Consider the following 26,120-nt stretch of genomic DNA (forward strand, 5'->3'; position numbering starts at 1 on the left):
AATCACAGTGCATATTACTACTAGAGAAAGCATTGCAAAAGTGATAGGAAGTCCTGACTGCTGTAAGTTGTTAGATCAAGTTTTGGATATAACTTGAGGTAAAAATGTTCTTTCCAATAGTCCTACTGTAAACAGACCATTGTTATTGTCTATCTGTGGAAATTCACAGGTATAGACTCTTTTGCAAAAAGACATGTGGCCTATAATTATGAATTTGATTAGCACCATCAGTGAGGTTATTGGAGAATTATAGTTTGTTCTAAATTATAATGAACACATAAAATTTCCTATGAAATCTACAATTATATATATAACATATTTTCTGGATAATAAACTCCTTTATTCTTTTCTTTTTTTCTTCTTCTTTTTTTTTTTTTGATCGGTTGTGGGGCCTGAACTCTGGGCCTGGGTGCTGTCCCTCAGCTCTTCAGCTCAAAGCTAGTGCTCTACCACTTGAGTCACAGACCCACTTCTGGCCTTTTCTGTTTATGTGGTGCTGAGGAACCAAACCCAGGGCCTCATGCATGCAAGGCAAGCACTCTAACACTGAACCACCTTCCCAGCCCTAAACTCCTTTTTTCATGAAAAGAAATCCTAATAATGACCCCATTATAGGAATTTTGTGATGCATTGAAGTTTGGGATGCTTTATTCATTTCAGTAAATGTGCATTGCCAGCCTGACATCATCCACCTTTTTAAGGTATCATAGGCTTCTGGGGATGCCAAACTAGGAAAGCCAAGTTCTTTGTTCTCATAGGACTTGACTCCAAAGGGAGGAGACAAACAATACATGCATATGTGATTTGAGCAAGGGTTATTTCAGATGGTGTTAAAATGCAAGGATAAAACAGAAAACTGGAAGGCAGGGAGCATGGGTGCATTTTCCCAGAAGTCTGGGAAAATGAAGATGAAGGACCTTCTGAAGGTGGGAAGCAGTGAGCACTTGAGGGGAAAGGAACAGTAAAGGCCTTGCCATCAGCAGAGACCCAGTGAGTCTGAATATCTCCGGGAGTCAGTGTATCTGATGTAAGAAAGTAAAGAAGGGCAGGAGATTGAGCTTGCCAAGTCATAGAGCATCTGCCTGTGCAGGACCTTGTCTGCCATTACTTAAAATTTGACTTTCAGGTTAATGGAATGAGAGATCATTGGAGAGGGAAGGTTGGACAGAAAATGTCAGGAGTCAGATGCAGAAAAAAGGATGTATAACTACAGGAGTTCTAAAGTGGGACAGACCTTTAAATAATTTACAGATATTGGCATCCTGGGTTAGGTGATAACAAGTCAAGTATTCAAATTCTGCCTCTATCATTAATAACAAATTTCTTGTAAAGTAACCAGTGAGAAGAATGTGTCTGTTTTTCAAACACAAAACATTCGCATAGTTACAGCCAGGTCAGCTGGAACTGATATGTTATCTTCATTTCATTTTTTTGTTGCACAGAAAATTTAGGATCCACATACGTGTTCTAATGTTCATCAGGTGTAGGATGGGATTTACTAGCATTTATTAATTAGGCAGTGCCCGGATACTCTACTAGATACATTATGTTTTAATTGGTAGTTAAGTAAAAATCTCTGTTTTAAAATTATGTTGCCAAAAAAGTGTCAGTATAGTTCATTTTCTTATAAAAGACCAGAAAATATGATACTCCAAGTACTAAATTATAATGCAGAATGATAAGAAGAAAATTCAATACTTATTCTGGGTACTGAAACTATAAATATTGGATAACAAGGAGTCATAAGTTGTTTCTTCTTTATGCACAATTCACCATTAGGCCTTACAAGATTATGAGATGAGCAGTTGTGTGTGACCCATGTTGTGTGTTGTGGTGCTGTGCAGCTTGGTTAGTGTTTGTGGACAGGGACTCTTTGTATAGCTCAATGTTTTTAAAAAGAAAACAGTGAAGAAACATATTTTTAGTATTATATAAGTCAAGAAAAACTTTTCACAGGAGTGGTAGAGATATGTAGGTATCAGTTATGACTTGATGGTTTCTGACTGGTTAAAATATAGTATACTGCTTTTTTAATATATATATATAGTACACTGCTTTTTCATTGTATTTTTAATCTACAATATAATCTAAATTTTAATTTATAAATTTAATCTAAATTCAAATTTAAATTATATATAAGAACATATGTGTATGTATGTGTTTGGGTGTATATATACATATATACAGGTTATTTAACACTTGATCTGGCCATGTTGTTCATGTTGGTCAAAAACTTTTAATCTTCCTACTTCAGCCTTCCCAGTGATGGGTTTATAAGAGTGTACCACTGGGCTGGGAAGGTGACTCAGTGGTAGAGTGCTTGCCTTGCATGCATGAGGCCCTGGGTTCGATTCCTCAGCACTACATAAGCAGAAAAAGCCAGAAGTGTCACTGTGGCTTGAGTGGTAGAATGCTAGCCTTAAGCTGAATAGCTGAGGGACAGTGCCCAGGCCCACAGTTCAGGTCCAGCGACTGGAGGAAAAAAAAGTGTACCACTGTATCAGCTTAAAAATATACATGTATGTATTTAAAAAACTAACAAACAACAACATTGAAGCCAACACTTTCCAAACTTCTTCTACCTTTTACAGAGATCTCTGGAGTTACTGCTACTGTAAAGCTGGTATTTAAAGCACACACACACACACACACACACACACACATATACACATACTGATATGAAACATGTACATGAATTACCTGTATCTGAGACAAGATTGTCCTTAGACTTTGATCTGCACTGGTGCTGAATGAAAGGGAATGTTTCTCATAGAGCTCACCTGAGAAGGCTTGAGAATGGAATGAGGGGCCAAAGAACAGCAATGTTCAAACATACTATTCCTTAATGTGAAAGTCTCAGGTAAGGTAGTATCCAGTACCACAAGAGCTCAGACAATTATGGCCTTCACACTGTCACTTTATAATACTTGGTGGAAAAGGAGCAAATATTCATTATAAATGTTGAAATTAAGAAAAAATGAAAATGAACATAATTTATCATGTCACTCCTATGCAAAAACATTGCTCAAATTTGATGTGTGCCTTTCTAATGTTTTGAGCTTATGGAAGAGTTCTATCTAACATCCACACTCACAAGTTATGCCTTGACTTTTTAAAAAATGGACTTTCCTAGTAAATCATGTTTTGTAATATATTTTCTTTACTGATTATACTGTGAATATATCACCATATCAATAAACTTCCTCTAACATCTTGTTCACTGTCTGTATAATATTTTATTAGTTGAGAATGTAATAATGGATTTAGAAGCAATTCATTTCAAGTTTAATTTTAGATAGATTATTGAAAAGATACATTGTGTGTACTAGAAGTAAAGAGTTTGAATTTTGAACTGAAAAATACCTAAAGAAAACAAACAAAAAAAAAAAAAACAGGAAAGAAATGAGTACAAAACATTCCAATTTGTGTGGCTGGAGGATACTTGAAAAGTTTTACATAAAGAGGAAGGGAAAAAACAAAATGCTTAAATAGGGATCCAGGTTGACCCATTGTAACAATGAGATGTATCAGACACTATGTTGAAAAATGAACTTTACAATTTAGGGTTGGGGGAATGTAGTTGTGGAGATGGGAAGAAAGGGATGATAGGGAAAAACAAAGGAGGAGCAACAATGCTTGATAAGAAATGTACTCATTACTTTGCTCATGTAACTGTAACCCTTCTGTACAGTATTTTCATGATAAAAAACTTACTTAAAAAAGTTTTACCTGAAGGAAAAAACATTTTCATGCAAGAAAATATAAATGCCTATGGTATCTTATATAAAAATATCATCTTCTACTTGAAACTGTACAGTGATAAACATGTGAAATCCTAGTAACCCGATTCAAGGTTATCTTGGGCAACATAGCGAGGCTAATGTTGAAAACAATTACAGCTAGGCACTGACGAGTCATCATGTAATCCTAGCTACTCAGGAGGCTGAGATATGAGGGTCAAAGTTCAAAGCCAGCCTGGGCAGAAAAGTCTGTGATACTCGTTTTTTTTTTTTTTTTCAGTCGGTTGTGTGGCTTGAACTCTGGGCTTGGGCATTGTCCCTGCACTCTTCAGCTCAAGGGGAGCACTCTATCACTTGAGCCACAGAGCCACTTCAGGTTTTCTAGTGGTTTATTGAAGATAAGTGAAGTAAGCCAAGCCCAAAGAAACAAAGGTCCCATGGTTTCCCTTATTTGCAATATCTAGTATATGTATGAGTCAAGCAGGAAAGGTCAGATAATGTGATGTTAGGAAAATGAACCCTTAGATAAGTATTTAAATGTTTTTTTCTTTCATGCATTTGTTTCTAACTCATTTATAAGATTATTTCTTTGTAGCTTTGTATGTCCCTCCCCCACAGTACAACCCCTGCTTTCACTATGATGTCGGTATAATTTGTGGAGGAGATGGGGAAAAACAAGTCAGTTAAGGATACAGGTGGACCCGATGCAACTATGAGAAGTACAAGTTGTCATGTCAAAAACGAACTTTACAACTTTGGTGCGGGAGGGGGGGGGCGGGATTGGGTAGGGAGGCAGGGGGGAGGCTGGGAAGGGATGTGAAGGGTAAACAAAGGAGGAGGCTGCAATGCTTGATAAGAAATGTACTCATTGTCTTGCCCATATAATTTTAACCCCTCTGTACAATATGTTCACAAAAAAATAGAAATTAAAATTAAAAAAAAAAAGAGCCTCATGGACTTCCTTGCTTGGGCTGGCTTTAAGCTGCAATCTTGAGTAGCAAGGATTATAGGCGTGAGCCACTGGTGCCCAGCTTGTAAGACTCTTATAACTAATTAACCATCAAAAAGTGCGCGCTTATGCGCACGTGCACACACGTACAATTGTGCCCCGAAATTGTCTCCAGTATATATTTCTCTATTTTATTAATTTTCTGTATAAATCTGATTATTATTTGTCTGAGTTAAGTGCATCTTACTACTGATGATAAGGACCCAGAACTGGTGAGCAAGTTCAATGATCAGGTTTGATGTTAGGTCCCAGAGAAGGTATGAAAGGTTCTAAATGGGATGTTATCTGGAAAACAACCTTGGAGACTAGGCGTAGGTCTATAATAGGAACTACAGGAGGCATATAGGACCAGCCTGGGAGGAAAGGAAAGTGGAAGTCTCTATTTAAAAAATAACCTGGGCTGGGCGCTGGTGGCTCATGCTTGTAATCCTAGCCACTCAGGAGGCTGAGATCTGAGGATCATAGTCAAAGCCATCCCTGGCAGGAAAGTCCTTGAAACTCTTATCTCTGATAAGCCACTCAGGAAACCAGAAGTGACGCTGTGGCTCAAGTGGTAGAGCGCTAGCCTTGAGCTGAAGACCTGAGGGACAGCACCCAGGCCTAGAGTTCAAGCCCCACAACCAACCCCCCCCCCAAATAAAACAAAACAGAAAACCCTAAAACAATAATATAAAATGATGTTAAGCAAAATGAACTCCAAGACATGGACACAAGAGGTTTTTCTTTATTGTTATTGTTTTTAATGTAACTGTGATTTTGGTTTCTTTTGTATATTTTTCCCCCCATGGTACATCTCCTGTTGTCACTGTATTTGATTTGGTACCCTGGCATTGTATACACGTTTATTTGAATTAGGGAAGGGAAGGGGAACAACAGAATGGTGAGACAAAGGACAGGAGGGAGCCAATGCACCTGTGATGATTACAAGACAATATGTTGGAAATGATCTGAACAACTTGGGGGGGGGGAACATGGGAGGTAGGAGGAGGGAAAGTAGGAAAAAATTGAGGGAAGGGGTAACAAGTTTGACCAAAGAAAAGTACTTGTTGTCTTCGTTTTCTAACTGTAACCCCTCTGTACAGCACCTTGACAAAAAAAAAAAAATGAAAATAAAAATAACACCCCAAACAGAAAAGTCTAGAGAGGTGGCTCAGTGGTAGAATGCCTGCCTACCAAGTGCTAAACCCTGAATTCAAGCCTCAGTTCCTTCAAAGAATAAATCTATACGTAAAAACACTGTGTGACATGCAGGTGGTTACAAATACTGAAATAGTGAAATAATACAGTAGTCTCCAGAGAGAACTCAAATAATGTAATTCCTTAGACAGAGTCAAAGCCCAACAAAATAAACACCAAGAATCGCATATTTGCAAGTAAGAGTAGGATGTGGAATTGTGAAGAGAAGGGTAGACAAATGAAGGAGAGAAGGGGGGACCGAGTCAGTAGTTCATCGTATGTATTACAAAATTAAGAGAAGTAAGGAAGGCATGAGCGGGAGCAGCCTGAGAATGTTGAAAGGGGTGACACTGATCAAGATGTGTTGTATTCATGAACGGCTTCATTAAGTGGCAACTCCTTTGTACAATAATTTAATGGTAATTTTTAAAAAGAAAGAAGTGCAAATGGTGACACGTTTGAACTTCATCTTGTAAGAAAGAAAAATAAATAAAAAGACGACCTTGTCATAGGAATTATTTCCCTGCTAGATCAGAAATGTGGGGAAATGACACATTATTTGTTATTCTTGTTGCAATATGAATTTTGCATTTAGTATTATCTACACCTTCTCTTTTCCCAATTTCAAATTATTATGTAGAGTTAGGGAAATTGGCTAATTAACTTTTTCTATTCAAAACTTTCTTCTTAGATAGATGCTGGTAGCTCAGCCTATATATTCCTAGCTTATTAGGAGGCTAAGATCTGAAGGTTGCAGTTAGAAGCCAGCCCAAGTAGGAAAGTCCAAAGGACTATATGCAATTGACTAGCAAAAAGTTGGAAATGGTGGTATGTCTCAAGTGGTAGAGCACAAGCCTTGAACAATAAAAACTAAAGGAACATGCCCAGGCCCCAAGTTCAAGTCTCAGTAATGGCATACTCTCAAAGTTTCTATAAAACAAAATAGTGGGGACATTTGTGTTAGAGGTTTCATTTAGTAATAGAGAGCTTCTCTGACATATGTAAGGCTCTGGGTCTGATGCACAGTATGTTAGGTTTAAAAAGCCCACAATAAAAATAGGAAACAATGTGTGCAGTGCTTATGAGATACATGTGGCCCTCTTACCTACACCTCAGAACAGATCTCCCTCCCATCCTACAAGGAAATTACAAGTTACTTCAATGTGACTATCTTCATCCTCAAGAAGGATTTCTATTATTGCATATTTGGTGCCTGTGATCAGATTCCCGTGCCTTTTTTTACGTGTATACTTTCTTCTCCTATTTTCTGTTGTATGTTTTCAAGTATGCTTAGGAACCCCATCCATAATACTTTTTAGATCCCAATTCATCTACATACTTACATTCTCCAAACGAACTTTGGTGTTTCTGTGAAGATGAGATACTTTCTTACTCATTTCAGTTGCTATTTCATGGTCAGACATTTAAAGATGTAATTATTTTATCAATCCTTTCTCTGAAGTATAAAATGGTCTTATCTAGTCTTCAAAAAATATGATTAACACAGAAGTCTTCCTGGCAGTGCTTTTCATTTCCATCCTTGAATCATGGCATTTCCAACCCTGTTTGCCTGCTCTGCAGCTTTCAGTAAAACTCTCAGTTGCACACAGAAACATAAACTCTTAGATTTTTTTCCTTACAATTCTCCTCCTATTGTGTTCCTTTCCTATTGGTCTGTTCAACTGTGTTTGCTGTAATGGAGTCTCGGAAGGCTATAGGTGGCAGTGGCCTAGACACAGGTGATTTGACAACTTTCACCATGTAAACAAGATATATTCCCTGGGGCAAATAGTAGAAGTGGGACTAGAAGAGAAATCAGACCAGGGTCAGGTGTCCCCTGGAGCAAGATTGTACTGGCTCTGGGAGGTCTCAAGAGGACACCAGACAGGCAGTTGACATTAAGGTAATGTAAATACATCATTCAGTGTTACTAACACGCAGTGAGAATATGAGAATAGGTCTCCCTGGGTCTTAAGGAGAGAAACGGTGGGACAGTTTTCCAAGTAGGCCACTTAGGCCCTTACAAAATGTATGGCATGCTGTACACATTTGCTGTTCATTCTTATTAGCTGGTTACGTACAAATGATGACGTATAGGATCCCAGAAAGGACAGATCTCCCTAGATTTACTTCCTGTGTTTTATCATGTCAGTCTCACACAGTACCTCCTTGGCAACAGGCACCTTGTTTGTGTTGTTGTTTTTCACAACACCTTTTCAACTCTAGAGGGATAGTTAGCAGAGGTAGGAGCCTTTGCTTTGGAGCCTTTGGTACGTTGTTTCTAATACCTGGCTTATGATGTGGAAATGATGTGACCTAAGCCACGGTGTTCTGAGTCTTGATTTCTTAGCTGTAAATGAGGGAACTTTGTCTCCTGCATTGGGAATTTGAAGATGATAGCAGTCAGAAAGCCCAGTGAATATAATACTTGCTCTTCCAAAGCTTTTATTTCTGGATATTGTTTCTGGAATCTCTGAAAACAAAACCAAGCAAGCCACCATGTATGAAAACTGGCAAAAAATAACCAATTGTAGTTGAAACCTACAAAAATGGAGGATTGTAGATTCTAGAAACATTATAAAATATTTTAAAGAACATAGAAACGGCAGAGAGTTGTGGTGGAGGGGATTGACTTACTTGATGGGAGGAGGTGAATAGGAGATTTTTGCTGTCTCATGCCTGAACAAAGAGGAAGAAGGAAAGATGATAATTGACAGCCTGTGGCCTTTCCTGTTCAGAGAGATGGTGCTCATCCATGCTTGCCCTAGACCTGCTCACCTCTTTGCAACATTATGTTTGAATGTCATTCAGCTTATGCACAGTTACTCCTAGAAGAAAGATGTCTTGCTTATGAGGAGAAAACAAAACCAAACAAGACAGTAGTTGGGAGTAAAGATCTACTCCAATAGTAAAATTAATATCTATACATAGAATTCTAATCAAGTTTCTTTCCTTATCAAGCAAACACTTCAATTTGTCCTTGAACATTGGTTCTGAAACAGACATTCAAAGTCAATCAATACGATGAGGCAGAACCTGACATTATGGGATAGAAAGAGGCTGTCTTTAACTTAGTCAATGGACAGGGATTGTTGACAGCCATGGCTGCCAAGTCATCTGGTTTGGCAGTCCCCAGTGAAGACAGACTAGACAGCACGATCCATCCATTGATCTTCTCAAAGAGCCTTTCTTCAAGTAAGACCTCACAAAGCTGTCAGGGAGATCAGCATGCTGCTCTCTTCCATCAAACCCATGAGAATCTATAAACCTTTCCATCAGGGTTTTTAAAGTATACAGGAAGCCCAGAACTCTATTTTTCTCATTCACAAATGGGCTTTACCATATATACACTTGAAAGGGCTTCCTGTTTGGGCCTGATGTGGCCTTGAACCCATCCTGAGAAGTATTACTATTGATTCACTTTGCTATATTCCACCCTGAGAAATGAACATTTCACTCCATGACTCAGGCATACCATATTCTTTGCCACTTCAGAGAGTTTGCATTGTAGTATGTTTGAGTTTAGTGTTCTTTCCCAAACTTTGTATAGATAAGCTCTCCGGAGTTTTGCTCAGATATGTTCACTTGACTAATAAGTCTATTTAATTCTGCAAAGGTACCGTACTGTCACACTCTAAAATTACATCATTTCTTTCAGTTGTTACTATTTTTTCCTCTATTACAATTTAATAAATGAGCAGGAATATTGTGTTTTTTGTAATCCCCAGTATAGTATCTAGGGTATCTAGTCTTGCATATATATAATAATACAATAACAACAACACAACAAAAAGAGAAAGAAAGGAAGAAAAGAATAAAGAAAGAAAGAAAGAGAGAGAGAGGAAGGAAGGAAGGAAGGAAAGAAGGAAGGACGAAAGAATGAGAGAAAGAAAGAAAGAAAGAAAGAAAGAAAGAAAGAAAGAAAGAAAGAAAGAAAGAAAGAAAGAAAGAAAAAAAGAAAGAAAGGAAGGAAGGAAGGAAGGAAGGAAGAAAGTAGAGGAGAGAAGGAAAAGGAAGAGGACGAGGAGAAGGAGAAAAAGAAAACAGGGAGGAAAAGAGGGAGCAACTGTAACAAAGATGAAGAAGACCACAAGCCATATGTTTTGACTGTGAGTCCAATGTCTTTGGAGAAAATGACAGTTCTTTTCTATGCTTGTCCAACTGATAAACAGGAAGTGAATTAGCTAAGATTAACTCTGTTGGGCTTTCCTATGATATTTTCTGAAGTGCCTATAACTTTCTCTATCTTAAAGCTGTATTCAAACATCAAGTAGAGGCCCCGTTAATTCTTCGTAGATTGGCTTGAAATGATGATGGTATCTATTAGTAGAGATTAAAAACAAAACAAAACACAAAGCTTGCTATTTTTGTTTCAGTTCAAAGTGCTCCATCAAGCAGTTCCTCTTTTTTCTGTCACTAGAAGGTGATCTGTTTGGGCATATCCTGAGGAATTTTTCTGAGGGGCTGGTAGAAGATGTACTAGTTTTTGTTCTTGTAACATTCTTCAGACTAGACTGGAAACTTTGAAAATTACTTATCTCCTAAGAAACCCAAAAGAGTTTCTGTATGTTTTTAAAAAGAAGGCTATGGCTATAATTCAACTTACGAGAATTAGGCTCATTGTCCTTCAAATCTCAACCTATACTATAGAATCATAGTCTTTTGTAAATAAAAATTTTAATTTCTAACTCTAGAAAGTACTCCAGAATATGCTTATGCTCAGACAACTAAGAGAACCCTTGATTTAATAGAGAAGTGAATCAAATCAAGAGTTAATATAATGCAGATTTATAATGGATTTTCTTTTGTGAGAGAGAATAAGAACTATTGTATTAAACCATCAAGTGAAGTATCTCTTGAAAAGTTTGTTTTTTGAGTCTTGTATGATTCGGTCTGCACACACACAATATCAGAGAAAACTCTGGTACTACATGGCTAATTTTATTTTATCTGAATTTGTTGGAAATAGATAAAACAGATCTGTTCAAGCATTTTACCTGGATAACTACCAATTGAAGGGTAGCCTTTTTTTTATAACTTCCAACAGTCTATCCTCAAACACAACCCTTCTTATATATCTAATTCTCTTATTTGTAAAAAGACAATTTATCATCCTTGTAAAGACTCTGGTCTCAGTAGGTACCAGAACTAAAATATAAGTGCTTCATTACTGACTGCACTTTACAAAGACTGCTGGTTTGGCTATAGTGGAGAGATAGAGCATTAGCTCAGAGCCAACTTTGCCATTTCACACATTGTGAGCATTTGATCTAGGTTTTTTTAATGTCTATTCTAGGGCGGTTTCCTAGCTAAAGAAATGTTGTACCTGACTGCTCTAGAAACTCTTACATTTGAGCACCGGAACCACATAAAGAGATGGTGCAAATCACATATGGCCAGGTCCTGACCTACTTCTACAAAACAGCACAAACTTCAGGGATAGAGCATGGGGTGCCAGGGAATGTCCTGTTTCCATTCTGCACTCATTTGGATTATGACTGCTTTAGAGAATAACACAATTTAACATCATTAGATTCAAAGAAACAGGTACCATCAGTTTGTTTTTTCTCTTATCTATGTTATCCTCTGAATACCAATATGGAAGCAGAGGAGACCTTTTCCATTCAGTATTTCTTTCTCTGTTCCCAAATTACAGATCTATCCAAATAAGCAGGAATAGGTCTGGCCACTTTTCTGTCTCTGCTCAGTGTTTCTCAATAGCCCCTGTTCAGATCTATACTCAATGTTGCTCCCTCAACAGTCCCTAGTGAGTCTATCCCCTGATCTTTAGGTCAAGAAGAACACTTTCACTGTAAAATAGACTCTAGAAAACTTGTTAGCCTGCATTTTTATGATTTTCTTTAGAAAACTATTTACAATATTAGAAGCATAGTATTTGGAAGTAGAAACAATTTCTAACCTTCTAAAACATCATTATAAAACATTTTATTTTCTTTACTGTGAAACATTTTCTTCCCTGAAAGCTATTCATGAATTGGAAATCCTTTTTTTTTCCTTTTAATGAAAAATTGAATTATACTAATTCAGTTTAGCAGAACTAATGTTTACTTGCTTGCTGGGTAAATCAGTATTTATTCTAACACAAAAAGGAAATGATGATTAAAAACTTGAAGATAATATTGTTTAATTTATATAGTCTTTGTAGTAGCAGAAAATAATTATTGTAGAGCTCCTCACAGACAAGATAAGGAATATTTTATTTTCTGTGAGTAAATTTTAGAATTCAGTGACCATGTATTTGTTCAATCAAGCTTACTAGAAAATTTAAGAATGTATTGAGCATTATTCTAGAATAAAAGAGTAGTGTACAATAGAAAGTGACTTGTTTTGCAGCTCTTTGAATGTTATAAAACTATTAATTCTTTTAGTATGATTTTTTCCATGTCTTTCCATTTCCTTATGAATGGGGCCATGCCATTCTTTCTGATGAAGCATAGAATTCCATTGTGTATATCCCTTCCAAATATCACAGGATAGACATAGATATATAGAAATAATTTTTCAGAGAGATAGAAATGACTAACAAGTTATATGTGGGCTCTTTAGGAAGAAATAATTGAACTACACACTAGCAAAAATAGTAACCACATAATGCAATTAAAATTATCTAAAGATCCAACTAAACATTTCTCAAAGGAAAACTTACAAATATCCCACTGGTATATTAAAAATAAAAATTAGCAGAAACCAGAGTTGGAAGCATGGCTCTGCAGTTGAGCACCAGCCTAGCAAGCCTGAAGCTCTGAGTACAAATCCCAGTACTACAAAAAAGTAATAATAATAATAACAATGATTATCACAAAGTAATAGTAAATTCCTTACTTATTATTATTTTTTTTTCATTTTTTTATGCTGTGCTCCCAAAATTCTCTTTAAATTTCAATTCAAGTTAGTTTGATATACTTGGGATCCAAATAGATCCATATAAAATAAATATGTCTTTTAAAGCTTAAACAAAAAAAGTGCGTAACATCACTTACCTTCAGAGATATGCACAATGAGAGAGGCCACCTCACCCCAGTTAGAATGCCTTATATCAGTGACAAAAATGACAAATACTGGTGAGGGTACTCAAAAAAGTGAATTTGAATACATTGCTTATAGAAATGTAAATTAGTATACACATTATGAAAAACAGTATGGAGGCTCTTTAAAAAACTATAAATAGTCTGGCGTAGGTGGCTCACGCCTGAAATTCTAGCTACTCAGGAGGTTGAGAACTGAGGATCACGGTTCAAAGCCAGCCTGGGCAGGAAAGTCTGTGAGACTCTTATCTCCAATAAACCACTCAGAAAACCAGAAGTGGTGCTATGGCTCAACTGCTAGAGCACTAGACTTGAGCTGAAGAGCTGAGGGACAATGCCCAGGCCCAGAGTTCAAGCCCCATGACTGACAAAAAATAAATAAATAGATAGATAGGTAAATAATAAAAATATATCTACCCAACAGACCAGAACCCACTGCTACATTGTACCCAAAGGAAAGCGAATCAGCCTATGGAAGAAATACATACACTCAATCAATATTCATAGTCAACCTAATGGAATCAACTTAAATGTCTGCCAAAAGGTGGATAAAGAGAATATAGTTTATATTCACAATTTTAAACTACTCTGCCCCCCCCAAAAAAAGCATCATAAAATCCAATCACTTGTGACAACATAAATGGACCTGATGGATATTTTGTGAAGTAAAATAGCCTGAGACAAAAAGTAAAACATTACATGATCTTACTCATATGTGGAATTTTTAAAAGATAGTTTTAGAGTTGAGAGTCCAAAAGTAGCTACCAGTGTCTGTGGGGAGTTGGTAAATGGGTGCAACATTACCCTAAGATAGAAGTGATGGTTCTAGTGTTGTAAGACATAGCAGGGTGAGCATAATTAGCAGTAATATAGAAGACTTTAACATATTCACCATGAAAAATAATTAAAATTTAAGGAGATGGATATGATCATTATTTTGAGTTTATCATCACATGCTGTATAGGTAAGTCAAAACATCATATTACATCTCTTCACTCTGTACAAATATTTATATGTCAATCAAAAATAATTAAAATATTTATCTAGATAGAGAGGAATGACAAGTAAAATTTATTGTGCAGTTGTACATGGTACACTAAGACATGATGAGTATGTTGATTAGATTTTTAAAAGGGGGCTTAAATAGAAGAAACAAAATAAAACTAAGTTCTAAAGGGCAAAGTATTCTATATTAAGAAACACATGCACTTGGGTGCTGGTGGCTCACATCTATACTACCTAGTCAGGAGACTGAGATCTGAGGATTGCAGTTTGAAGCCAGCTGGGACACTAAAGTATATGAGACTCTTATCACCAATAAACTACTCAGAAAAGGGCAGAAGTGGCTCTGTGGCTTAAGTGGTTAGAGCACTAGCCTTGCTCAGAAGAAACTCAGGGAAAGAGCCCAAACACAGATTTCAAGCCCCAGGATCTGGAAAAATAAAAATAAAAAAGAAAAGAAACAAAAAACCCCACATGCATTAGTTTAAAAGGTAGTTGTTTACTAACAACTGACTAGTTGGCTTTGCATGGTTTGGTTTGAATGTGGAAGTAATATCAGGTGGCCTCTGCAGGGTTTGGGAAGCATCATCTGCCTGCCATGGAGACTAGGTTCTTTGAGATTCCACTGGACACAGGCAGCACAGAGACTACTGTAGTAGAGCCCAGAAGAACACAGAACACCATCAAAAGTCTATATTAAGAGAATGACAATGGGGATGCAAAGAGAGAACAATATTAAGAAAGAATTGCACATAACTTGTTTCTTTCATAAAAGGATAAAAGCAAGAAGGGGCTAAGAATACATTTTTTTTTGTTTGTTGTTGTTGTTTGTTTAATTTTGTGCAACTTGGGCTTGAACTTCTCTCACTTAGCTTTTTGCTCAGCTGCAGCTCTACCACATGTCACATCTCCACTTCTGGCTTTTTGATGGTTAATTGCAGGTAAGAGTCTCAGACTTTCCTGTTCAGGTTGGCTTCAAACACTAGTCTTCGGATCATAGTCTCCTAAGTAGCTAGGATGACAGGAGGGAGCCATGAGTACCTAGCCAATTTTATGCTTTCATATTATGAGAGACATTTTTAATTTAACTGTTGTGCTAATAGGTCACTAATTTGAGTAAGACCAAGTACATTGACATAGTACTTTTCAAAACAAAAACCATTTACGAGCACTTAAAATCTGCCACATATTGATTCTATGGTAGCATGGTAAAGTGTAAATATTTCATCTGTTGCTTTTCATAGGTACATGGTAGAATATGACTGTGTTTGGGTAGCATTTACAGATTCCTAAAGTTCTAGGCACACAGCTTGTTGCAGTCTTGCAAGAGGCTGTGTTTTGAGCGTGTCCTATCTAGTGTCTCCCAGCCAATGAACAGCATGTGCCACTTTTATGATCATTGTCAAACTAATGTGTAGAGCATAGTAACCTTAAATCAGTTTTTATGTTTTTGTTTTTGTTTTTTGACAGTGCAGGTTTGAACTCAGCCTGGACACTGTCCCTGAGCCTCTTCATGCTCAAATCTAGTGCTCTACTACTTGAGCCACAGCACCCCTTCTGACTTTTTCTGGGCAGTTTATTGAAGATAAGATTCTCAAGGACTTTCTTGCCCAGGCTGGCTTCAAACTGTAATTCTCAGATCTCAACTTCCTGAGTAGCTTGGTTTATAGGCATGAGCCACCAGCATCCGGCTTAAAGAAGTTATTTTTCAAAGTGAAATATTATTTGTTCATAGTAGAAAGCCTTAGCAGAAGTTACTTATATCTGCATTATGTTTACTGAATGTAAAAAGGGCACTGAACTGTCCTGTCTCAGGTACAGTTGAATCTTATTTCCTACATTGAGTGTTAGGGTAAGTTTAGAAGCCTGGGAAACCTGAGAACTCACAAGTTGTCCCCTGAAAAGCCTCAAGGTTCTCCAAGCGTAAAACTTGCTGACCTCTGTGTAAAGGAGCATATAGTTTGTTGATGGTTTTACTTGCCATATAGTTTGTTGACTTAAGCAAGACAACAACTCTGTAAGTTCACAATGTTAAAATTATCTGGTTCTAATTCTACACAAAATATTGTTTTAGGGCTGGGACTGTGGCTTAGTGGTAGAGTGCTTGCCAAGCATGCATGAAGCCCTGGATTTGATTCCTCAGTACCACATAAACAGAAAAACCTGAATAGGTGCTGAGGCTCAAGTGATAGAGTGCTAGCCTTGAACAAAAGAAGCTCAGGGACAGTGCCCAGGCCATGAGTTCAACCCCCACAACTGACCAAAAAATGTTGTTTTAGATGTTACCGTCAAAGAAATTATGCTCATGTGTCAATTCCCCTGACAATTCTTTACCATGTTTTCCCCAATACAACTGTAAATTGAAACAAAAGATATGAGCAAACAAATAAGCCAAATATACGCTATAGGAAGGAAGCTCATTTTTTCTTTTGTCAAAGAAATATGACAATTTCATCACAACCTTGAAACCCCTGTAGTATCTTTCTAGGTAGCTATAGGAATATTTGGTGGATGAGTAGCTGATAAATCACTGACTCAAACTGTGAGTGACAAACTGATTCCAGAGAAAGGTTTATTGTAACAAAAGAGCTATTCCGTGGTACATGATTTGGGAACTGGAAGTGTGTTGGTTAGGAGCAACAAAGAGGGTCAGGATTACAGGGCTGTTTTACAGAAACAGAGACAGAAACCTAGTCTATGGAATTTCCAAAGTGCATGTAAAGGCATAAGAAGATTTAGGCTCAATATAAAGCACACACAACCAGTAGCCAAAACTCCCCAATAAATTCTATCATCTGAAGCTCCTGGTGGTACTGCTTTGGAAACAGAGAGTGGCCATGTGCTACACAAGAATTGTGACCATTTAGCCGATGCTGTTACAAGCAACTAAAACATTAGGATGATGTTTAAGTCTTACTCTAAACTTACATTGTGACTTGTGTAACTTTGTAGAAATGCATCTGTGGGGTGTGGGTATACCGCCACTATCATCAGGAGCAAGAACCTGCTCCTCAAATCCAGGTCTTTCTCTGGTTCATTTTATCATGAGATTAATTTGAAATATTAGAGAGAACCTGGGGTGCTAAGATAATCAGGGGAGAGGAGATTCACATCTCTGTTCTCTTTATTTTTAGTTTTTATCTTTTGTTGGTACTGAAGCTTCAACTCAGAGCCTCGTACGTAGGCTCCCAGACCTTATTGCTTTTTATTCCTCAGACAGGGTCTCAATCTTTCCATTTTTTCCCTAATGTTGGTCCCAGATGTAGGTCTTTCTACCTCTACCTTTTAGGTAGCTGGGGTTACAAACATGAATTACAAGGTTGTTTATTGAAGCAAGATCCTGATTTTTCCCCCCTTAGGCTGAACTTGAACCTAATTCCTGCCATCTCTACCTTATATAGGTAGAATTCAGGCACCAATCACCATACTTAACCTTCTTATTTAGTTCATCTTAATATTTTTTAAAATATTTATTTATTAATGGAGTGATTTTTAAGGTTGTCTGCCTGAGTTGAGGTCTTAGGAAAACGAAGATAGCTATAATACCAAGTGTAAAGGGAAATTCTCCTTTGCTTTGAGAGGAAATGTGAGTTCTAAGCATTAAGAAAGACTACTTTGTTTTGTCCTTGTCACAGAGCATTGGGTTTTTTGATTCAATTTTTGTTTTCAGAGACAGAAAAGATAGGCTTTTAAGCTTCTGTTGAAGCATAAGTGTCCCATTTTGGATTTCTGTAATACATTTTGAGACAGGCCAACACTGTATACTCCTGCTGACCAAGGCCATTTGGCTGTTACATAGTGACAATCATTCTGAACAGGGATTTTTTTTTCCTTAAAGATACACTGGAAATTATAAATTATTTGAAAATCAATTCTATTTTACACAAACTTTCTTGTTTGATGCAGCATCTAGGGGGGCTGAATTCTTCTATAATGTTTCAAATCATTAACTAAGTCGTATTTTATTCTTTAATACAAAGTATATTCCTCTTTAAGAATGAAGTAGGCAGGTCTTTGGACTATAGATAAGGACTCAAATGATTTTTCTTTCTTGCTATTGTTTCTAACATATTTATAAGATATTTCTTTGTTGCTTTGTATGTCCCTCCCCCATGGTATAACCCCTGTTTTCACTGTATTTGATGTAGATATAATTTGGGGAGGGGAAAGCGGACCCATTGCAACAATGAGATATACAAGACATTATGTAGAAAAACGAACTTTTCAACTTTGGCTTGTGGGGGGCTGTAGGGGGCGGAGATGGGAAGGGATGGGAAGGGGAAACAAAGGAGGAGGCAACAATGCTTATAAGAAATGTACTCATTACCTTGCCCATGTAACTGTAACCCCTCTGTACGGTATTTTCACAATTAAAAAAAAAGAAGGAACAAAAAAACAGAATTTAACATTAAATCTCACTCAGCTTCTGGCAAAGCAATGAAATTTGGAGTTTGTTTGTTCAACTTTTAAAAGATTCGTGTTTTTTACTTAAAAATGATGTGTGATTTTGTTTTAATATCTGGAGGTTTTTGAAGGGCAGTACTGGAACTTAAACTTGGGGCTCAAGGATACATTCTACCACTTAACCTCACGCACAGCCCTTTTGTGCTTCTATTATTTTCAAATAGTGTCTCACTTTTTGAATGAACTGACCTGAAATATTATCTTCCTAGCTATGCTTCCCATACAGCTGGGATGACAGACATGTGTTACAACACCCCTCTTTCTATTGATTCAGTTGGGAGGCTTATGAAATTTTGTCCAGGCTGCCCCAAAAATTTGAAATTTGATCCTCTTAATATTTGCTGTCTGAATGGCTAATATTACGAGCAACAACTATTGCACTCAGGAACATATACAGGGATTACGACAACATATATATATATATATATATATATATATACATATACATATATATATCTTTTTCCTTAGGCAGGACTTAGTTCATATTGTAAGAAATGATGAAGAGAAACAAAATTTTTCTGCTCCCTATACATGAAATGATATAAAGTTTAGTTGACCACATAATTTGTGTGTGTGTGTATGTGTGTGTGCATTTGTGTGAGTTTACTGGTCCTGGGGCTTGAGCACAGGGCCTGGCTGCCTTCCTGAGCTTTTGTGCTCAATGTTCATGCTCTACGCTTGAGCAACACCTCTTTTTTTGGGACTTTTCATGGTTAATTGGAGGTAAGAGTCTCAAAGACATTCTCATGATGTCTTTGAACTGTGATTCTTTGCTCTCAGCCTCCTGAGTAGCTAGGATTGCAGGAGTGAGCCTTTGGCAATTGGCTAACAACATGATTTTTAAACTATGAAATGAAATGAATACTTTTAATATCTGTACAATGAAAACACTACACAGGTTTAATAGAGGCTAGAAGATTTGACAGACTCATAAATAAATTGAGTTATGGTGTCATTGAATTTGCCTTTTAGCAATTGTATTTACTTCTTATGAATATAGAATATTTTTAAAACAGATAACTTAATTATGATTATTTTTTAAAATTTTTCATCTCCCCCATTCACAATTCTACACTCTCCTTTTTTTTTTTTTTGGTCATGGGGCTTGAACTCTGGGTCTGGGCGCTGTCCTTCAGCTCTTTTAGCTCAAGGCTAGTGCTCTACCACTTGAGCCACAGTGCTACATCCAGTTTTCTGATTGGTTTATTGGAGATAAGAGTCTTAACAGACTTTTCTGCCAAGGCTGACTTTGAACCACTATCCTCAGACCTCAGCCTTCTGAGGATTACAGGTGTGAGCCACCAACGCCCAGCTACACTCTACTTTTGACTATTATATTCTATGTGTAAGTGAGGTTATGCAAATGAATTAATTTCTTAATCATCTTTTACCAGTTATCCTCAAATTGTGCGCTGAATACAAGTGCTAATCCATATGGAGTGGCAAAATTTATCATTAACTATTACACTATTAGTAGTTTACATTAAGTTAGCATGTAGAGACTACTGAAGCAGTTTTGCATTGTCAAAACAATTCATAGAATTGTACTAGAGCTAATTGTCCACAATGGATTGGGAAGTTGATTAAACTTCTATCTCATACAGTTTGAAAGTGCTGGTTATGCCTTTCATAGGTGCAAGGACAGCTACAAATGGACAACAGGGTTTCTAAAGGCGGTATAGAACAGCAAGTTCTCACCCTAATGCTTTAGGAGGTTTCTAATCCAAATGTGAGGAATGCAAGGATCTCAGGATTTTGGATATTTATCCTGCCCTAGGATGGTGTCAAAAGTCCCCAGCATGAATCTTTTAGATCACAGTTACCTCTAGTAGAGACTGTTTAATATACTTTATTGCTGATTTAGTAACCCTAACCTTTCACATTCATTCTGATAATTTGATGAGGTTAACTCACAAAATGAACGATCCTGGATGGATGCACCACACCCTCCCATGGTAAAGGAAGACAGGAGCAGAAAAAGTAAGAGGAATAGAGGAAGGAGGAAGGGAAGGAGGAGGAGGAGGAGGAGGAAAAAGAGGAAGAAGAAACTCTGGGAGGCCCACATTGCAAATCACCTGTCCCAGTAGCTCTCTGCCAAGACCATCATTTTTGCTCCATAAATTCACAGCTTTATTGTAGCTTTACGTAATGGAGAAGAAAAAATAATAATGGGATGGAGAAGAATAGTTATGGAATAGTTATGACACAGAAAGAGGAGCAGAATGGGAGCTAGACATAATACAAACAAGATGGACTAGATAAATGTAGTGCACTCAAATTTGTGCAACTATGGTTTGAAACCTTCATGTTTTGTCATCTAACTTTACCATCACTCAGATGCCTATGCTGAGCCTCTTTGTATAGGAGATTCTTTCCTTTGTTTTGTTTTCTTAATTGTAAAGTAAATGAATCCACACTTTAGTTTTAGTTAGGGTTTTAAAAATATTGTTTCAGCTCGAATTACTGGTATAAAAGTCCATTTATTAGGTCTGCTCTATTGGTTGCCACTACAGTTATAAAACTTACATTATTAAAATCATCTGCATAGGAAGTATAAACAATGCATCATTTAATATTGCTGTCATTCCTGATTTAAGAATACTCAAGAGCATCTAAGTTTGAACTGGGCTTAGATTTAATAGAATAGTTGAAAACTAGTCCTTCAAACTTTTTATTAGATAGATTGGGTTATAACTTTTTAAGGCACTTCATTTCCTTCCTGTCATCCTTGGGTCTCTTTATACTTCATGCTGTGGTACAAGAGGCCCCTTTTGCTGCCCTGGCTAAGCATTCCTGAATAGGCTCACTATAATAGAATGTGCTGATTTTCCAGGATGAAATGTGTGTTTCAAGGGCCATTAATTTGTTAATTTTTATGTACGTACATCATTTCAGGTTAGCCTCTGCTATCAAGGAAAATCTCATGCATATATATTTGGTTAGCTCTAATTTGAGAACTTTGCTTGTGAACATCTTGGGAAATTGCAGGGATCCATTTCTTCTTTATTGGACTTACAGCTACATTAGCATCATTGCCAATCACCACTCTACTAGTATTTACCACTGCGTAAATTGGGTAGATACCAACCATATATCAGAGATTTATGGCTGATATAAAAAAGGGCAGAAGGAGGAAACTAACATTTATTACATACTTATTATGTGCCAGGAATGTTACATGTTAGTAGAGTGAATCTCCTTGAAACACTGATGGGAATTTTATCTGCATATTCTAAATGGAAAATGGAATCTCACGGAGCTTCAACCACGAGCCCAAAGTTAGATGAGGCTGTTATTCAAATTTCAGGTTTACAGGCTTCTGGTACCCTCATATGTATATGACCTGACATCCTATACATGTTTAACATATTCTGTGTGTCCCTTCTTTCTTTTTATTAATAAGTTTTTTTTAAATTGTGAAAATACCATACAGAGGGGTTACAATTACATGAGCAAGGTAATGAGTACATTTCTTATCAAGCATTGTTGCCTCCTCCTTACCATCCCCGCCCCCACAAAGTTGTAAAGTTTGTTTTACAAAATAATATCTTATACATCTCATTGTTGCAATGGTCCACCTGTATCCCTATTTAAACAATTTGTTTTTTTCCCTTCCACTGCCCAAAGTACCAACATCAAATACAGTGAAAACAGGGGTTGTACAATGGGGGAGGAACATATAAAACAACAAAGAAATCATCTTCTAAATATGTTAGAAACAATAGCAAGAAAGTAAAACCATTTGAGTCCTTATCTTGAGGTTCATTTTGCCTAAAATCAACTTATCTGACTGTTTCTGCTTGTCTCAGACATGTACTAGCTATTGCAAATAAGGGAAACCATGGGACCTATGTTTCTTTGGGCCTGGATTACTTCACTTAATATATTTTTTTCCAAGTCTTTCCATTTCCTAACAAATAGGGCAATGTCATTCTTTCTGATGGAGGCATAGAATTCCATTGTGTTTATATACCACATTTTCTTGATCCCTTATTTCTTTAATGTTTCCTCAACAATTATAGTAGCTTTATCTCACCTCTATCAAGTATTATATATGAAATATTTAAAGAGCAGTAATATTACTGGAAAAAATTCTGTGTTGTAGAGTCAAGTTTCCCATAAGCTATAACTCCAAGTCTTGACAAATATTTCATTTAATATGTTTGGAAACCATGACTCTGTCATTTCTACATTTAGCTTCAAAAATATGTTTCTACCTGCCTGTATCCTTACCTATTCAGGAGGCTGAGATTTAAGGATCAAGGTTCAAAGCTAGCCCATGTAAGAAAACCTTAAAATGATTACCTCTAATTAATCACCTAAAAGCCAGAAGTGAATTTGTGGTTCAGGTGGTAGGATGCCAGCCTTGAGCAGAAAGGTCAAGTGAGAGCATCAAATCCTGAATTCATGCCTAGTTCTGGCACCTGAAATCCATATATAAACACTTTAAGATACTATTAAACTAATTTACCTTTGGTTGTTATCAAAAATCATGTTCTGAAAGAAATTCTGTTTTCTGAGACTGAATTTCAATCAAGAAATTGAAAAAAAAAACTTACTCTCACTGTGAGATTTTATAATATCATCAATTACAATACACCAATAATAATAGCAAGCTTTTCTGAAATGGATATTATCTGTAGCCATGCAATCCTACAAAATTGGGTCTTATGCATAAGGAAATGGAGCTCAAATAATCTGATTAGAGTGAAAAGAAATATGTTATATCTGAGACTTCTGGCATTCCTGAGTTCTAACCCCATTTCCATCTTTCCTTAATACCTAATGGAACCCGGAACTCAATAGTGTGAGCCCAAATAAAAAGGGCACATGGCCACAGGCTGGCCACTTCCTCCTGATGGATAGCTGTGTACAATTCCTACAGCTAAGGGTAATAAAACAATAGACCTGTTTCATCAGAAGTCAAAAAAAGTCCTCCAAGGAAAGACACAGGTCCTTCTGGTAGACTAAAAGGGTACAGCCCTATAGAGTAAGTCTTACCTTACATTCAAAAACATAGATTCCATTACTAAAAAGAGAGAAACTTAGCATACTTTTGAAGCAAGCTTCATGTTGAAGTATGGTTTTTCTCAGTAATCATTGCAGGATAAATGAACAAATAGATCTCAAGTTATTTTGGATGGAATGATGGATTGTGTAGATCCTTAAGTAAATGAGTTATATGCAAGAATACAGAAATGTGTTAACTGAAACACATACAGTAGATTCAGGGAAGAGCTCAGGGCAATTTAGTTCATAGTTAAACAATATAAGCACCAGTAAATGAGTATTTGAAATGAGCAGGGAGATAGATGAATGAAGAAAGGGGGGTGGGTAATGCAGTCAAAAATTCAATGTGTGTCCTGCAAGATTTACAAAAGTGAAGGAAGTAATGGGTTGGAAAGGGTGAGTGAGAATGGTCAAATAGATAATGTTGAGTAAGATGTATTATATTCACAGACCTATTGTTGAATGGCAACTCCTTTGTACAACTTTGTACAACTAGTCAAAGATAATAGAAATATGAAAAAACAGAAAAAAATATGAATTGACAGTGGTATGCTTGATATTGACCAGTATTAGCGAGAAAAAGTGTCACATTTCCTTGTTAGAAGCCAGACTTCCTCTTCTACTGCAAGCAGTGATAATGCATGTAACCATTACATTATTGATGGTTTGTTCTGTGCCAGGTACATCACAAAGCACTTTTTATTTATTCCTCCCTTTGATTCTCCTGAAAGCCACACTAGGTAAAAATTGAATAGTTTTGTGCTACAGATGATAAAATAAGAGAGCCACAATATTTAATCATCTTGATGAAAGTTGCAGGGAGGCCAAATGGCAAGATAGCCCCTATTATATGGATTAAAAAAAAACTTTTTGCTGGGAAATAATTTCAAATCTACAAACAAGTTAAAAACATACGTAGGAAATACAGTATAAAGAACAAGTGCATGGGCTTTGCTGGGATTTCTCTGTTGATATGTGATCCTATTTGAGAGTTGAAACCCTCCTGTTCTTTACCCCTACAACACAGAGTTCATCATTTATTGCTCCGGTCCTAGAATTAATTATCTCATGATCAGACCAGTGTGACACACCTTGTTGGATTTTCTACTAACACTCTGAGCTTGAAATACCTTTGGGGGAGAAGGCTATGTATCACATTGAGATTGCATAAGGTTACACAAGAGCCCATGGGTAAGGTTGGCTGGAATGAGAAATGCCCCTTGTTTCCCGTCGGTGTTTCAGAAATGTTTTAGATTTTACTGACAATTTTTCAAAGAATCTTGTGCATAGCGCTGAGTTTTTTTTTAATCTTATGTCTAACAGAGTTCCCTATGGAGTCATATTTTTCCTCTTCAAGCTTGCTTATTTCCTGAAATTGTGAGATCAAACTTAAATGCCATTCACAGTTCCCTGGACTATCAAAGTATATGTCCAGAAGAGGGCAGACTTGCATGATCTAAGCTGCCTTTCTTCATGAAGGATGCGCTTGTTCCTGCTCTATGGTGGCAGAGAAGAGGGATTTAATTAGGAGTGAGATGTTAAGTTTTCATTTTTATTTGGCTCAGGATTTCTAATGAGACATCAAGACTCAAAGGGTTTACAAGAACAACATACTCTATTCCCTGTAGCGTGAATACTGTACAAATAAAAATATTTGTTTTTAATCTGTTGTTTTATGTTTGTTTGTTTTTCCCAGTGGCAACACTAAGTTCCTCAATATTTCTCAGGGTTCCCAGCCCATGATGGACTGCCTCTTTTTCCCTGTTGGACTATTATAAGGAGAATTTTGACTGATGAGTGCTTTTGAAGGCAGGGTTTATTTTGTTTGTTTTTGTTTGTTTTTTAATAGCAAATAGCCTTATTCCATTTAATTCATTGATAGCTGCTAAGGGGAAATGGTGAAATCTGTTAGTTTTCAATTCACTTTTGAGTCAGCTTTATTAGCTCAGAGTTTTTGCAACCTGTCCCTTTTCTTTCTGTGTCTCATATGTAGACCTTTGCTACCTGCCTCTGCCCATCTGCCATCTCTGCTGGTCCTTCTAAAAATACTACCTAGAAGCTACTTCTGGACAGTCTGAAACACATGTTTCTGAAACACAGTCTGAGACACATTTGTGTCTTCCTTCCTCCCATCTTGGTGGTAGACACCCTTGGTTAATTTTGTCTAGGGAGATTTCCTTTTTCTTCAACACTGAAATACCATTTTTTGTCTTCATCCTTCTCTATACCTTTTGGCAGTACTGGGACTTGAACTCAGGGCTTCATGCTTGCTAGGCATATGTACTTCAGCTTGAGTCATATCTCCAACCCATTTTCCTTTGGTTATGTTTGAGATAGGATCTTACTGTTTTCTTGTCCAGACTGGACCACTCTCCTTTTGTGTAAGCTTCCTGATGTAGTTGTAGAAAAGCAGGTGCATGCCACCACAGCAGGCTTTTTTTTTTCTATTGAGAATGGATCTTTTGAAACTTTTTCCTTGGCTATTATGCAATAATGATCCTTTTTATTTCAGCCTCCCATGTTCATAAAATTAAGAAACATGCCACTCTTCTCAGCTTCAGATTGTTTAAGTTGAGGAATTGGGAACTTTTTGTCATATCTGTCTTTGAAACAGCATCTTCTTGATCTCTGTCTCCTGAGTAGCTTGGATTACAAGGATGAGCTACAAGTGCC

General features: G+C 36.9%; 1 protein-coding gene across 5 annotated transcripts in view; it reads left to right on the forward strand.

Moving 5' to 3' along the window:
• The window catches only part of Ctnna2 (catenin alpha 2), a 1,105,512-nt gene that overhangs the window by 383,143 nt on the left and 696,249 nt on the right, over positions 1-26,120 (forward strand). The window contains exon 7 of one of the 5 annotated variants that reach the window (XM_042690428.1): positions 16,048-16,065. The exons of the other annotated variants lie outside the window; for them this stretch is intronic. Coding sequence (XP_042546362.1) covers positions 16,048-16,065 — 18 coding nt within the window. The remainder of the gene's footprint in view (positions 1-16,047; positions 16,066-26,120) is intronic. 5 annotated transcript variants of the gene reach the window in all.

This window comes from Dipodomys spectabilis, unplaced genomic scaffold (genome assembly GCF_019054845.1).
Source record: "Dipodomys spectabilis isolate Male_0828 unplaced genomic scaffold, ASM1905484v1 ptg000137l, whole genome shotgun sequence".
In the NCBI taxonomy this organism is placed as follows: domain Eukaryota; kingdom Metazoa; phylum Chordata; class Mammalia; order Rodentia; family Heteromyidae; genus Dipodomys; species Dipodomys spectabilis.